Source organism: Myxocyprinus asiaticus, chromosome 3 (genome assembly GCF_019703515.2).
Source record: "Myxocyprinus asiaticus isolate MX2 ecotype Aquarium Trade chromosome 3, UBuf_Myxa_2, whole genome shotgun sequence".
Taxonomy (NCBI): domain Eukaryota; kingdom Metazoa; phylum Chordata; class Actinopteri; order Cypriniformes; family Catostomidae; genus Myxocyprinus; species Myxocyprinus asiaticus.
In genome coordinates, this window is record NC_059346.1 from 18,572,582 (window position 1) to 18,589,112 (window position 16,531).

Below are 16,531 nucleotides of genomic sequence, written 5' to 3' on the forward strand. Positions count from 1 at the left end.
ACTGAGTTGGATTACTTTGCTCCTCAAAACACAGCTAAGGAAGGGAAATCACCATCCCACAGCTGGCACATACACATCCAGCCAAAGGGCTTAGCATAAAGCTGATTTGGGGATTGTGTTTTATTCACGCTCTCCTTTTTCATGAGACCCATTTTATTTTGTGTCCCATTTTCTAGAAGCACTTTATGATCGTGCACCAAAGAGGTTTCTGATTTTACATTTCTGTTAACTTAAATGTATTTTCTTTTTGATCAAAATTTGCATTCAATAATATATTTTAACTACAACAAAAGGGGGGATAATATAAAGTCATCAAATCACAACTAAAGATTGTCTTGGAAACATTTATTTTTAGTCGTATGATAAAAACACCACATTGGATCACACAGCCATTGCCTGATTTTGTTGACTCATCCTGGTCAACAAGGCAAAAGGGCTTAACCAGTGACCCTGATGCCTCTTCATAACCTGAACAGCATCCTAACATCCAATGCAATAAATCATCTTCCAGCTACAGACGTGTTTTAAATAACCCTATTAAAACAACCATTAATGCATTGGAATCACCAAAAGTGAAGTTGTATTCACAAGTATCATTGCTTTTTTTAAAAATAAATACATAAAAACCCTGTTTTAAATAAATGATTGAGATTTTGCTTTTTAAAATCCTACTCATCTTGGTTTTCAGATATAGTTATAGCTTAAGCGCTTTCAGGCCCAACATTATATATATATATATATATTAGTAGGGCCCTGTTTGCTTTCCAAGATACAACAGAATAAAATAACACTTCCCATTTTAAACCCCATAAATAACACACTTTTATTTATTTTGTATGCTTTACGTGATCAAATAGATTTACATTTAATTAATATTAATAAACCTTTCCCTTTCAACAATTATGGTCAGTTTAATAGGAAGTAGGGCTGAAAGAATTTGATGAAAGATATGATTTGGCAGCAACACCACACTCAATATAGAGTGAGATGTATGTGTGCATGTCTGCAATGACTGAACTTTGATACAGCTTAATGATGGGAGGTGTCTGTAATGCATGGACACTAAGCAATAGAGACATTGGGGTCACTTGAAAAGCACCAAAAGTTACAAGCCAAATGCCATCAGTTACACTCACCCATTGCCAATATGTATTTATGTTGTATTTTATTTGTTTTACATTTTACTGCATTTAGTTCAGTAATGAAACCTTTATAAAATAAGTACTGAAGACTGTATTGGAATTATGCTAGGCTGAACTTATCATGATGAAGACAACAAAACAAGGCAATGATTAAATGTCAAAAAAGGTCTCTATGTGGTGGACAGATTTGGCTGGGTTTCCAAAAAACAGTGTCTATGAAACCTATAGCCAACTAAAGGCAATAGTATTTTGTTGTGATGTGCGCTTGAACAGGAGATGGTCAGCTGTTCGGAAAAGGAGGGGAGTTGGGATGATGGAAGATAGTTTAGCTGACGGACTTGAGCTTGGTCCAAGGGTTGGTGCCACGCACTTCCAAAGGAGGGTCATTGTAGAAGATGTGGTTGCAAAGATCCTCCAGTGGAGGCTCAGGGTCTGTGGTGGCAAACTGAGCAGCATCCTCAATCTCCTTCCTTACCTCAACATCAATCTCCTGCAAACAGGTGTCACAATTAGATGGTTGTTGCAAATCTCTATTGTTGTAAATATTTATTACAGCCGCATGAATGGATAAGGACTCTGACTGGGTGCAATGTTTAATTCCAATCCAATCACAAAACCACATGTTGACATAAGTGTAAAATGTCAGAGAAGCAGAAGATCGTGGTTTATACACAGTCACAGACAAAGTGATTATTCATAGATCCACACACAATGAGTTATAAGTAGCAGAAATGGCCAACTACAAAAATGCTTGTATGATGCACCAAAGTCAGAGGAAATTCATCGATGTGTCTCATCTGACCACTTGTGATTAGATTACCCAATACAGATGTTAATATCATGTGTAAACAGGGCCATACTAGACAGCGCAACTGAAACATTCATAAATGTTTCCTAATTCAGTATATTGAGGGATCTCATGCTTAAGTCCAAAATATACTTCGGTCAGACGCGAACGCTTGCTTGACGCAAATTCCGTCATTAGCACAGTGCTCGAGCACTGAGCGCGCAGCCTGATTTTTAAATGCCCAGATTGCACATGCACCTCGAAATATTTGCACTAATTAGTGGGCCCACAAGGTGGCAACACTCACATTTGAGCCATTGCTGTCACGAGAAAGCGCTGGAACAGGGGTACTCAAAGTTCCAAGAGGTCCGGTCTCTACATTTCCTTCCCAGCAAAGGTCCAGATAATAATATGTCGCTTACATGGTGTCAGTAGTTATATGGCTAGGAAATTATGCATCTTTTTTTTAATAGTTTTTTATAACTTGCTACGTTGGCAGCAATAGTACTTGTACAAAAAAAAAAAATCCTGATGAGGACATTGGGGGCCCAGAGACAGCTGAAGTAGTGGGGTCTAGGAGATCTTTTCAACCAAAAAATTAAAATATTTCATCAAGACTTCAGTCAAGGGCACTTGGATATGAATATTAAAAGATAAGATCAACAGTTCATTTTGAAGCTGAGTGACAGCAGTACAGTTTTTGTGTAGAAATATTTTTACATTCAGAATCTATACCTATGTATGGGACACAGGAGGCCTTTTGACAGATAAAATAATACTGTGGGTTCAGGGGTGTCCCCTGAAAGAAAATGTATAAAAATGTAAAAGTCTGAATGACCATTTGTCTATTTTCCTTAAAGTGAGAATCTACTAACAACAAACAATTTACATTTACAACAGTGAAGCATTAAATAGCTGTTTGATAAATTTAAATATAAATAGGCTTTCCTTACCATGATGACATCTCTGATTAATTTTCACAAAATTAGAACAAAAATCTGTTTGTTTATTATGAAAAGCTCATAACATGCTGATTAATAAAGCTAAATCTAGATGGAAAAAACGTTATAGTCTAAAGGCGGCAGGTTAACTTGCTCTGACACAAACCTGACTTAGCTGAACCGCCTGAATCACATATCAGACAGATGAAGATAGTTTCACTTTGCTTACTTTTTGTTTTCTGCAGTGTTTAAGCGAAGATGCCAGTATCTGTAGCGGTGTCTCCACTACTGTTGTTAAAATAACCTCACCTGCAACTCATACGTACAGTAAATTAGGCTTTATGCGGTGCCCCATGTCTCTAGCGAGGAGAGAGACAACGCGCGTGGAGCAGGAATAAAGCAAGAGAATTCAACCCTAAGGAATAAAGTGCATAGTGCTGGACACACTTTGTTCCCGATCTAGAGAGAAATATTTCTCACTAGGCTGAACGCTATTTATTCCCGCTCCGTGCGTGTATACACGTATGCTTACACAATCACTTACCCAGGTGTCAGATAACTAGCACAAAGTTTCAGAGCTCGGTCCGGATTTAATTGTCCTTCGGTCCGGATCCGGACCGGAGTCTGCCTACCGAGTACCCCTGCGCTACAAGATGTAATCACTGCTAAAAAAAAACAGGAGACGAATGTGGAAACAACAGTGGATGTGCAGGTCAAGAGCGCATGTTTGGGGAGGCCAGGAGATACCTGCATTTGTATAACTCAAGTCTGAAGGAATATAAAGACACCTTTATGTGTCTAAACTCCTGAGGAGAAATAGTCCAGTATATCATATCAGTCGTAACCCGCCATGTGCCAACCGCCTGTGTATGCCTACATGGTCAAATTAAGTATATTTTGAAAGGCTTGCGTTTGCGTCAAAACCGAAGTATAATTTGGGCTTTATGCATTCTCACCTTAAGTTCCTCCACACTTGCCATGTTGTTGCTTAGCATGCGATCCTTCAGCATTGAGATGGGGTCACTCTTACTGCGCACCTCCTGGATCTCCTCACGTGTGCGGTAACTATGCAAATACAGTGGATAAGAAGAGCAAATGTTGTGCTGTCACTTATGGTGAGGGACATTAACAGAAAGTAGCATTAGGTACATAGTAGGACACCAGAGATACAGCAGTAATACTGAGGTATAGTCGGAATAGTTCAAGCCATGCGAGTTGAGTTTCACAGTTTAAACAGTGAAGGGTTTTAGGAGTTTGAAATTATGACGACCTCTTGAATCTTTTATTCTTACTTAATATATTTACATAGATATCAAGGAAACCTGCTGGTTGCTATGCAAGGCTCAGAGCAATTATAGTTTTAGATGAGATGAGATATTATTACCTGATTCCTGGGTCACTCATACTGTGTCCATGGTAACGATAGGTCTGCAGCTCCATCAAAATGGGACCCTGAGTAATAAGTTTCAGTTAACATTTTATTTCTGTGTTGGGCCTGGGTAGCTCAGTGGTAAAAAGACACTGGCTACCACCCCTGGAGTTCGCTAGTTCGAATCCCAGGGCATGCTGAGTGACTCTAGCCAGGTCTCCTAAGTAACCAAATTGGCCCGGTTGCTAGGGAGGGTAGAGTCACATGGGGTAACCTCCTCGTGGTTGCTATACTGTGGTTCGTTGTCGGTAGGGCATGTGGCGAGTTGAGCGCGGATGCCGCGGTGGATGGCGTGAAGCCTCCACAGGCGCTATGTCTCAATAAGCCACGTGATAAGATGCGCGGGTTGATGGTCTCAGACACGGAGGTACTTGGGATTCATCCTCCACCACCCGGATTGAAGCGAATCACTACGCAACCACAAGGTCTTAAAAGCGCACTGGGAATTGGGCATTCCAAATTGGGTGAAAAATAAAAAATAAAAAAATAAAATAAAAAAAATACATATTTTTGTTTCTTTATAACTAATATATAGAATTTCCGTACCCATATAGAATATTCATCTGCTTTTGCTGTAATCAAGAAGTGGGAACTTAGAGGTTAAGGTTCTGAGAAGGGAATATTTTTAATAACCACTCAGCTAGGCATTTATCATAAAGTTGTCACTTTGGCATTGTCCATATAATTAGTGAATTGTGCCCTGATTTGGATAAAACACATCTGATAAATGACAAGTATTTAAAATATCAAGCATCCTAACAAAGCTGAGATAAAGTAAACAATCAGGTTTTTCCATCCAATTAAAATCAACCAGAGCTCACTTTTCCTGATCTGCAGTGGTCGGCGGCAAATTTGGTGGCCTCCCTCACACAAAGGACATCCATGCCATCCACCTACATAGTGAGAGATCAGGTAAAGAGACATTCTGACATAAAGAGCCATTTCTGACAAGATCACATGCAAAGTTCAATTCATTACATGACTAAAAAAAGCCCTTCCTGTGACATCAATGTGCGTATCCTACCCTCAATCCAGGGATGAAATCTCCTCTCTTGTAGTAGTCAGTGCTAGCAGCTGCTCTCTCCACAGAAGTACCCATGCCATATTTGTTATTCTCGCAAATGAATATGCAGGGCAACTTCCACAGAGATGCCATGTTATACGTCTCAAAGATCTGACCCTGCAGAAACAGTGCAAAAGTGTGTAGAAAACTCCCTATAGAACCAAAGCTACATACACATCATCATACAAGTTGTTCAAATGCATATAAAGCAGAGTAATGAAGTATAAGGACTATGCACAGAAGGCAGATAAAGCGGCCAAATTAATCATTTGGACCTGCAATGGGGTTGATGAATGATTACTTGGAAGTGAGGTGAGATTTACCTGATTTGCAGCACCATCACCATAAAGACAGACACACAGCTCATTGTTGCCCTGGTATTTGCAGGCCAATGCTACACCTGCGCCAAGAGGCACCTGGAATACAAGTGTGTCAAATGTTGATACAGATCAACTAAACTGTTTACACCAGCTCTTTCGTCACTCCCTTCCATATTTTTACATTCAAGAAAAATTGAGATCATTGGTCTTGCCAAGATGCTTGATATATATTCCTGAACATCACAATATATACATTTGATATGTTTATATAATTTTTAAGGACTACATAAGCATCAATGAAGTTCTAAGAACATCTTAGAGCAGGGTCTTTAACCATTTTCAGGTCAAGGACCCCATGGTGGGTAGAGAGACCAAGCCAGGACCCCCATTACATATTGTATAAAATTGAGTGTTGCGTTTTATGCTTATAAAAACGTGTATGATACAACCACATTATTCTATTAATATAATCATTAAATGCTGCCCTGCTGAAAAGACTAGCTAAAACAAGCATAATCGGGTTGGCTGGATTTAGCTGGTCAGGCTGGTTTAAGAGGGGTTTTGAACACTTTTTTTAGCTGGTCAGGCTGGTCTAAGCTGCCCTTAGCTGGTCAGACTGGTCGTGCTGATCTTAGCTGGTCAGGCTAGTCTTAGCTGATCTCCCAGCCTGACCAGCTAAAAAGTGTTCAAAACCCCTCTGAAACAAGCTAAATTACCAGCCTAGCTAGGCTGGGCGACCAGCTAAAACCAGCCAACCAGCTTAGGCTGGTTTTCGCTGGTCATTTCAGCAAGGTGTACAGAAGGGGTCTGCAACATTTTTGACATGAAGTGATATTTTAAATTTTCCTTGTTAATCACTGTTCCAACCCTCTTCCAAAAAGAAATAAAAAGACAGATAGATAGACAGACAGACAGAAAAACAGACAGACCCTGTCCATGCAGAATAAAACACATTTTATAAGGTCACAAATATGGAGTTTTCATCTCATGTGAGTGATCAATTTTAGATATACATTTTAAAATTAAAATTTCATTAGGAGTAAAACTTTGCAATGAGCAAAACACTGACTTGAGTGCAGCTTTAATTATATTGATTTGAGAGTCACCGTCTTGTGTGTGTGGAATGTTAAGGATCATATATGACAGCTTGATAATCTCAGTGGTAACTATTTACACCAGGCAAGTAGGCTATTGTTCTGAAAGCAAAAAGCAACTAATAATAAAATAAACCGTTGGCTGTCATCTGCTCAACCGCACAGCGCGATCAACGCAAAGCATTTCCTTACGTAACCCACTTCTGCAGTGCTGCTGAACCTGATGGGTGTCACGCTTTGAGCGGCTTGTGATGAGCAGTGGTCACACAAATGGTTTGTCTGGGCTGTGCGCTTCTGCTGACTAGCACTGTTTGGTTACACGTTAAGATTTGGCATGCAGCTGCACAGGACCTCAACATGTCGTTGGATTAAAATACATACTCCTCTCTCTCACTATCGCTCGTGTGTTTGATTATTACGATTGCCAATGGATCAAACAATAATTTGCAGACCCCCTGCGGTACCACCGCGGACCCCCTGTTGAAGACCCTTGTCTTTGAGTGTAATGATTCATTTAAAATACCTGAGCTCCCACAATTCCATTTCCTCCATAGAAGTGTTTAGTGTACATGTGCATAGACCCTCCCTTTCCTTTCGCAATACCTCCTCTACGACCTGATGGAGAGATACAGACACATAGAAAAGTAATGTAGAAAAAAGGAATAATTTGAACAAAACTGTTAGCATAAACAGTTGTCTTCCAGAAACTACACTTCTTCGTTTTGTTGTCCTCACCTGTGAGTTCAGCCATGATCTCACGAACGGTGCCCCCTCTAGTAAGAGTGTACCCATGGGCACGGTAGGCTGTGATAAGATGATCTGTTAGATTAATACCTCCCTCAATACCCACAGCACATGCTTCCTGTTTGAAGACATAATGTACATGTAAGTATTTAAGTCTCCTTCACATTTTCACCAATTACGAATTACTTACAAATGAAAACATATAACATTTAACTTGAGAATTTTCTACAGACAAATCTAGTGGGTTTGTGTGTGTTTACAACAGAGAGAGCTGCTGGTCATTTTCTGCTTGTAAAGTTTATTTCTATGCAAGTTTTTTGACTCACTTGTCCATCATAAAGGTGACAGAAGCCTCTAATGATCTTTTGCTTGTAGAGCTGATCAGCTTTGAGCTCCATACGTCTCATGGTCTGCATGGTGCGGTAGTACTGAAGCCCCTCCTCTCTTGTAAGCACGGCCTTCAGGGGTGGGCCCTCATCCAGCTTGTGCAAATCACATTTCTGCCAAAAACAGAGACATGTATTAAAGACATGAAAAATAGTCTGTTCAGATATATTAACAATGTTTTATCAGTATTCACTGGTCCCATTTACATTTTATCAACATGCGTTTTTGGTGATAGGATCACTATCGTATAGCAGTTGACCACATTAAATGTCAGGTGTAAATGCACCCAAGATGCACTGTGATTGCATCGTGATAGGATCACTGAAACCACATTCGGAGGAAGATAGGGACAGATTCTGACCACATTCAAAATAAATGGAAATTTTTGTTATCCGAATACAACTTTGTAAGCAATTAATTAGGTGGTTGCGCTACAGTCATCAGTTGTTAAAGCGCTGTGTTGTGGGTTCTTTCCTTGTTCTGTGTATTCTACCATTGCAAGGTGAAGAACACAACAGACACTGCTGTCCAGCAATCTTGTCACCCGAACAATCTCCTATGAATTATTCCATTGGAATACACTTGGAATATCTCGTCTCTCACCTCAAATCCCCACTCGCTTACATATCACAATAGGCGGCTTGCACTGAACTCACATGAAACCAGGCTTCCGTTGTGCAATATGAGAAGCACATTTGGCTGAACGTTAGATGAATATAGTTAAATTTGCTTCGGAGACCCGAAATTTAACTTTGGCGGCCGCAAATAATTGTTCAATAAAGAAAATCCCTGACAGTCAAATGTTGATGGAAAGCATTTGAATGATCCATATTTTATTTTTTTATTCACTAAAAGACTTGTTACCAAAGCCTCTGATGTAATATGCAAGTAGTGTTTTCCATTTTGCACAGGTAACTTTGATCTCTATCCAATCACAGTGGAGATGCATTTGATTGCAAGATGTAAATGCAATCCAGCTTATGAATATCCAGATACTATCAGGATATTTAATGCATTTAAAAGCAAGGTGTAAATGGAGCCATGGTGTAAACCATCTAATTTGAATATAAAAAAAAATAAATAAAAATGAATAAGTAAAATACAGTAAAGTGCACAAAATATTGTGATGCAATTAGGGGTGTAACGATATGAAATGTTCACGATACGATAACCTTCACAAAAAATACACAAAAGTCAGACACGCTCAGTTATGAAGACTAAATTACCTCAGGAAATACAGATCTCTATGCTTTATAACTCTATGCTAGCTATTAGTCTGTGACTAAAACAGTGTGCTTGTTGTATTCTATTCATTCATAAACATTAGAGACTGTCTATCTGTGAATATTTTCTGATATTTGAACCCTCTATGCTGTGCATTAATTATCCAGTTCACTGACTGAATTTTTCCTACAAGTGTGATGAAATGTAGAGTTTGTTAGAAAAATAATGTTATGTTGGACAGAATATTTAAACTGGTTGCATAAAGTACTTTTGTAGAGGCAAAATATTCTGAATTGGCCACTTTAAAATGCGTCTACCGCTATATTCCCACAACCTGGACTTCAGCCGCTTGGCAGGGGAAAATAAATGTTCAGGCTTTGACACTTCTCTCTCTGCCGTGCAGTTCACACGTGTGGCTTTTAAAATGAAGTGACGGTTTAGTGAAACAGGAGGATGTAGAAAGTTAGAAATGTATTTGATCAAATTGATATGATGCTGTGCAAATGTAGCCGATTCTCTCTTAATTTAACTTATATTTACAATGGAAACTTTTATTCCTTTACTTGGATTTTAAACCAAAAAAATCAAAGTAATACTGTCAATGCAATATTGTAAATTATAAATGTCAACGGTTTCATAACAGTCTCTTTTTAAAACCGTGGTATACAATGAAAACATGATACCGTTACATCCCTAACTGCAATGATAAACCAACTTAAAACTATTGCATAAAATACTACTTAATATTTTATTTTCAAATTTTTATACATTATGTATCTGCTGAACTAATAAGACTTACCTTAATGTCAAAAGTGGCCTGAGGGGTGAAGTCTGCATAGGTCCTGGCTGATACCACCACTCTTGCTCCCTATTAAAAAACAAACACAAAAAGAACAATAAATTTTTTTTTTAAAAATACATGTATGTAGGAACTCTGATATACAGAGATGGTAACACAAATTTGGAATGGAAACAAGCATATACACCTCTAAACAGAACTTGTATGTTAAAAAACCCTGATCAAAAGTGATCTGTCTGAAGCAAGAAGCAAGCTCAGAGAAAATAGAAAAGCTTTATCTGCAATAATCTGACCTACACCACCAGTGTAAAAATTATCATAAACATAAGATTCAACAACCCTGTGAACAAATACCAACTAATCCCAAATATAATACCCTAAATGAAAACACAGGCCTAAGACACTGACGCAGTGCACAGCATCATCTGCAGTAGCTTTGCACATTTCTTTGATCATTGGTTTGGATGTGGAAAACTGATGCACATCAAGCACTTCTTTATCAAGAGAAATCAACCTGTAACTATTAAACGTACAAGGTGCGGCAACATGCTGAACACTTCAAGATATTTTGCGTTATGAATGTAACAGACAAAGAATGAGAAAAGTGTATTGAACGAAAATCTGTTTTAGTATCTTAAGTGATCAAACAGTCATCGGCCGAAGCATTCAGAGTAAGTTCGGAGAGACTTTCGTAACATTGTCCAAGTGCTCAGTGCTCAAAGTAAATGAGAGGGGGCATGCAAGACTCCATTAGGTGGGGTAGCGGGAGGGTTTAAGTTATGTTAGGCTGTGTGTATGAGAGACGAATGTCTAATTTAAGTATAGGGGCTGCCAGTACTCACAGCAAGCTGTGGCTCTGATAAGGGAGTCTCTTCAGCCAGGCTGTGGATGTTCTCTGGGTGTTGTGGGAAGGAATTATCAGGGCACAGGAGGCTTCTGGCTGGTGGGGGACAATTGGACATGAGGGGGTCTGTGCTGGTAACATTGGCACTGCTGTTAGCCACAGCAGGGGTTAACTCTGCTGGGTGGGGGGCTGAGTTAACAGGCAACTTGACTGCAATTAAAGCAGGTGAAGGAGGAATATGGTCTGAAACAGGTTCTGGAATGGTGTCCTCAATAGTGGGTTGGACTATCTCTTCGAATATGGGTTTGGATGAAACATGGTCTAAGATAAGTTTGTCTGCAGTTTTGGAAGCTATCTCAGATTCTATGACTAATCTTTTTTCTTTAATAGGAGGATCGATACATAATTCTTCAGTAGAAGCTAATGGGGCAGTTGCCAAACGACTAGAAATTACAGGCTCTGTGCAGTTTATTTCTGGAGCTAAAGCCTCTGAGGAAACTGCATCTGTCAGAGGTACATCATTTGGCGCCATCTCTGATGTGGGCTGGCCACTGGCCGCATGTCCAAAAGCTATGCATTCTAGGGACGATTCTGGCATATTTGTGTATGTAAGAAGTTCTGGGGCAGTTGTAGTGTTGACGGGCATCTTTGCTGACAGAAGGGAAGCTGTAGTACTTGGTTTAGTGTCAGAAAGGGGTACTGGAGACTGTGAGGTTAAGTGTGGATCTTTTAAGCGCAAAGGGGGGTCTGGGTCATATGGAGCAGTCAAATTAGCATATTCTCCCTGGACCGCCAGGAGCTGCAAAACGGCCTGGCAAGTGGAGGACTGTAAAAGAAGGGCAAGCACAAACAGGTCACTCCAGAGGGTCAGATTCTAAAGGAATTTACAAAGACATCTCCAAGGCAACTTTCAGGTGTCCCGAGACCTATATATATATATATATATATATATATATATATAAAACATATTTTCCCAAATCAAAGAGGAATTTGAATATGTATGGCCAAATATATTAACTATAGTTAAAATGTTCATTGCCATTTATCAGATTTCTATATGGGAAGGGATATGGAATACCTTTTAACTTATAATATTAACAAGCATACTCTAATGTTTTGGATGCTCATATAAATAGACAATTTGTTAAACCAAGTCAAATAAAAAAAAGTATGTTTATACATTCTATTTTATTTTTTTTACATTGTTTCAAAAATAATACTTACAATTATACAGCAAAGAGCATATTTCATGTATCTGTTAATATTAATTGTTGTCCGACTAGTATTTTTAAGTCATCTTCGGATCATTTACTCTTCGGTAAGCACCACATGTGTCATGATGGCACAGAGGTGCACCTTAAATGAACAGAGGTGAAGTAAAACCAGCTCACTCATAAACGATTTTATGTTCTATTTCAAGTCATTTCAAATTCATTTTGATTCTGATGTGACCAGAAGTGGTGTTGTCTGTGTCGGTTTTTTTGTTTATTCTGTAATAGTTCGCCCGCTTCCACCAGTTCACTCCGTTCACTGCGATCTGTAGATCCACTGCAAGCATAATAGATGGGCTGGGTATTATTGCATTGATGAACGAACAGGTTAATGACCTATCAAATAAAAGTTGAGTCATTGCCTCGTCTCACATGTAGTTGTAATTTTAGAAATATGACTGCTATACACGTTATTTGAGCTCACATGTTGTAATATTTGTTTCAGTTACAGTTGTGCTCAAAAGTTTACATACCCTGGCAGAAATTGTGAAATGTTGGCATTGATTTTGAAAATATGACTGATCATGCAAAATAAAATTGCAATTAGTGTCTGTGTATAAATAGTCAATGAGTTTGTTAGCTCTCACGTGGATGCACCTAGCAGGCTAGATACTGAGCCATGGGGATCATATGAAGCCATTTATTATCACATAGTTGTTTGGCTCCTTTTTAAATCATAACGTTAACAGAAATCACCCAAATGGCCCTGATCAAAAGTTTACATACCCTTGAATGTTTGGCCTTGTTACAGACACACAAGGTGACACACACAGGTTTAAATGGCAATTAAAGGTTAATTTCCCACACCTGTGGCTTTTTAAATTGCAATTAGTGTCTGTGTATAAATAGTCAATGAGTTTGTTAGCTCTTATGTGGATGCACTGAGCAGGTTAGATGCTGAGCCATGGGGAGCAGAAATGAACTGTCAAAAGACCTGCGTAACAAGGTAATGGAACTTTATAAAGATGGAAAAGGATATAAAAAGATATCCAAAGCCTTGAAAATGCCAGTCAGTACTGTTCAATCATTTATTAAGAAGTGGAAAATTCGGGGATCTCTTGATACCAAGCCAAGGTCAGGTAGACCAAGAAAGATTTCAGCCACAACTGCCAGAAGAATTGTTCGGGATACGAAGAAAAACCCACAGGTAACCTCAGGAGAAATACAGGCTGCTCTGGAAAAAGACGGTGTGGTTGTTTCAAGGAGCACAATACAACGATACTTGAACAAAAATTAGCTGCATGGTCGAGTTGCCAGAAAGAAGCATTTACCTCACCAATGCAACAAAAAAGCCCGGTTACATTATGCCCGACAACACCTTGAATCGCCTCACAGCTTCTGGCACACTATAATTTGAAGTGATGAGACCAAAATAGAGCTTTATGGTCACAACCATAAGCGCTATGTTTGGAGAGGGGTCAACAAGTATTGTGCTCCTTGAAACAACCACACTGTCTTTTTCCAGAGCAGCCTGTATTTCTCCTGAGGTTACCTGTGGGTTTTTCTTCGTATCCCGAACAATTCTTCTGGCAGTTGTGGCTGAAATCTTTCTTGGTCTACCTGACCTTGGCTTGGTATCAAGAGATCCCCAGATTTTCCACTTCTTAATAAGTGATTGAACAGTACTGACTGGCATTTTCAAGGCTTTGGATATCTTTTTATATCCTTTTCCATCTTTATAAAGTTCCATTACCTTGTTACGCAGGTCTTTTGACAGTTCATTTCTGCTCCCCATGGCTCAGCATCTAACCTGCTCAGTGCATCCACATAAGAGCTAACAAACTCATTGACTATTTATACACAGACACTAATTGCAATTTAAAAAGCCACAGGTGTGGGAAATTAACCTTTAATTGCCATTTAAACCTGTGTGTGTCACCTTGTGTGTCTGTAACAAGGCCAAACATTCAAGGGTATGTAAACTTTTGATCAGGGCCATTTGGGTGATTTCTGTTAACATTATGATTTAAAAAGGAGCCAAACAACTATGTGATAATAAATGGCTTCATATGATCACTATCCTTAAATAAAAGCCAGTTTTTTTTGCATGATCAGTCATATTTTCAAAATCAATGCCAAAATTTCACAATTTCTGACAGGTTATGCAAACTTTTGAGCACGTTTTGAGTATGTACGGTCGATTATTTTTCTCATCTGAATTTGAGGCGGCGCTGCCTCCCTTGCCCCCTCGGAGGAAACACTACTGATCTAAGCTAATGTATGACCACCTAAGTTAAGCTTCTCACAGGCAATAATTAAACTATAGCTGGCAATTCCCTGACAGATCAAATAAAAAAAAAAACCCGACCACCCCAACAAATCTCAATTTTCGACAAACATCATTATTTGACCTAAACAAGGTAAAACCACCTGAGGAAAATGGGTATTTTCTATAATAACACTGGGAGTGCTCGTAACTTACAGTACGTGAGTGTGTGTGTTATAAAAATGATGAGAGAAGCTGTAATGGGCTTGGGTAAACAGCTGCAGGTAGTAGCAAATAGAGCAGAATAATTCCCTCCTAGCCCACACCACAGCAAACTAAATCAGCCATAATATATGATCATATGAGCATTAATGCACAGACCAGATAACAGAAGCATGTGTTAAATAGTTCAACCCCCCAACCAAAGATGAAATACAAACTGGAGGAAAAAAACAGAACAGATGACACAAGCATATAACATATTTATAAAAGTACCACATCTTACCTCTGATACCAGTTCGGCACCCTTATATAGGCAGCCAATAAGAAAGCGAGAGATAGAAAGAAAAAGAGAGCCATTCATTTAATTGTGGCAACAAATCTTGTATTATGAGCTTCCACTTCTTTGATCCCAGGAAAACAGTGACATTGATTTCATGGTGTCATCTGTCATCGAAATTGACCTTATATATAGGTAACTATTCAGGCCTTATTTACTCAAACAGATTAACATTCATTAATCAGAATCAGACTTAGGCTCTTCTGATGTCTAAATGTTGCGTAAAAGAGAAGCCATCTGGATATCTGCAACCAGTAAAAGAATGGTAAAAGACTGCCTCTCTCAATGAGGGGGTGTCACCTTTTATTACTGACAGATTAGTTCTTAAACCAACCATTTTATGTATAATATATCGTTCCAAATCTCATGCTGCAAAGTTATATTATATTGTTACTCGTATGGCAGCTTGTAACTTGACGAACCAGTTTTAGACATTACCATTATAGTGGCAGGCTTAGCTAGTTAGCCAAGCTAAATCACTCTAGACAAATAGAGAGATTCAGATAACTGACTATATTTACATTTATAATGAAATAATAAGAGCGCATTGATTCACATTAAATAATCAGCGCAAACATTTATGACCATTTACAGCAGTCAAGCAGGATGTCAACCGGGCCTTGTGTACCCCGCAAGGTCAACATGGCATGACTGCGCTTCGCTAGCCGTTAAACAGCCGTACATCTGGCTTTCCTCAACATTAACTAAGTAATTATGATTTAAGGGGGAAATACTTACGTTCCTGCTAGCGCTGCCCCTGAGAACGTTAGATATGATGGTTAGCATCTTTCTCATGCTATTCACCCACAGCTAACCAGAAAAATGATTTCCTTCAGTCCTCAACGCCCAGCTAACGAGGTTTACACCCACTGCAGATTCGCTGCACATTCAGTTGGAAAAAATGCCCTCTGCTGGCCAAAGCACACACTACTAGAAATAAGACCAGTGAATCTCAGTCCTGCAGCTGGTGTCTGACTACTGAATGGAGCACTCTACTAATGTTCCCGATGTGTGGGATCAGGTGTTATATAACGGAGTTATCAAAAATGTATAGTAATTTATTTTCGGATGCATTAATAAAATATGTTTTTATTTACTTCTACTGCTTATGGTATATTCTTGATGTTATGATACATATCCATCATTTATTATCATTTATGAAATCTTATTAATGTATCTGAATTTCTGTAATCATGTATCTATGCATTCATGTTATCAGTGTACTTGGTAATACTTGAAATGTATGCAGGGATATTAAGTATTTCTTTTTTATATAATGTTCAGTGACTAGATTACTTTTCATAGACACATCATTGTCTACTTGTTCAACTCTTTCTAGCGTCCTTAATTCCCTTCATCACTGTTGACCACTCTGTATTATATTTTTGATTTACTTACAGTTGAAGTCAGAAGTTTACATACACTTAGGTTGAAGTCATTAAAACTCATTTTTAACCACTCCACATATTTAATATTAGCAAACTATAGTTTTGGCAAGTCGTTTAGGACATCTACTTTGTGCATGACATGAGTAATTTTTTCAACGATTGTTTACAGACAGATTGTTTCACTTTTAATTGACTATATCACAATTCCAGTGGGTCAGAAGTTTACATACACTAAGTTAACTGTGCCTATAAGCAGCTTGGAAAAACTCCAGAAAATTATGTCAAGCCTTTAGGCAACTAGTCAATTAGCTTCTGATTGGAGGTGTACTGAAT

At 38.7% G+C, this 16,531-nt stretch overlaps 1 protein-coding gene across 2 annotated transcripts; it reads right to left on the reverse strand.

The window, feature by feature from the left end:
- Positions 1–330: 330 nt before the first annotated feature.
- Positions 331–15,707, reverse strand: LOC127419899 (pyruvate dehydrogenase E1 component subunit alpha, mitochondrial-like). 2 transcript variants are annotated; one of them, XM_051661712.1, is made up of 12 exons: positions 15,549–15,691; positions 14,757–14,777; positions 9,931–9,999; positions 7,847–8,020; positions 7,512–7,638; positions 7,300–7,391; positions 5,686–5,778; positions 5,324–5,479; positions 5,121–5,192; positions 4,255–4,322; positions 3,827–3,935; positions 331–1,632 (listed from the first exon to the last, which is right to left on the reverse strand). In XM_051661712.1, exons 1-12 carry the CDS (start codon positions 15,603–15,605, stop codon positions 1,468–1,470), a joined length of 1,203 nt encoding a protein of 400 aa, XP_051517672.1. In that variant the 5' UTR covers positions 15,606–15,691; the 3' UTR covers positions 331–1,467. The 2 variants fall into 2 exon arrangements, with proteins under 2 accessions (XP_051517672.1, XP_051517681.1); XM_051661721.1 differs by lacking the exon at positions 14,757–14,777 and having other exon boundaries at positions 15,549–15,707.
- Between the last annotated feature and the right edge of the window lie 824 nt (positions 15,708–16,531).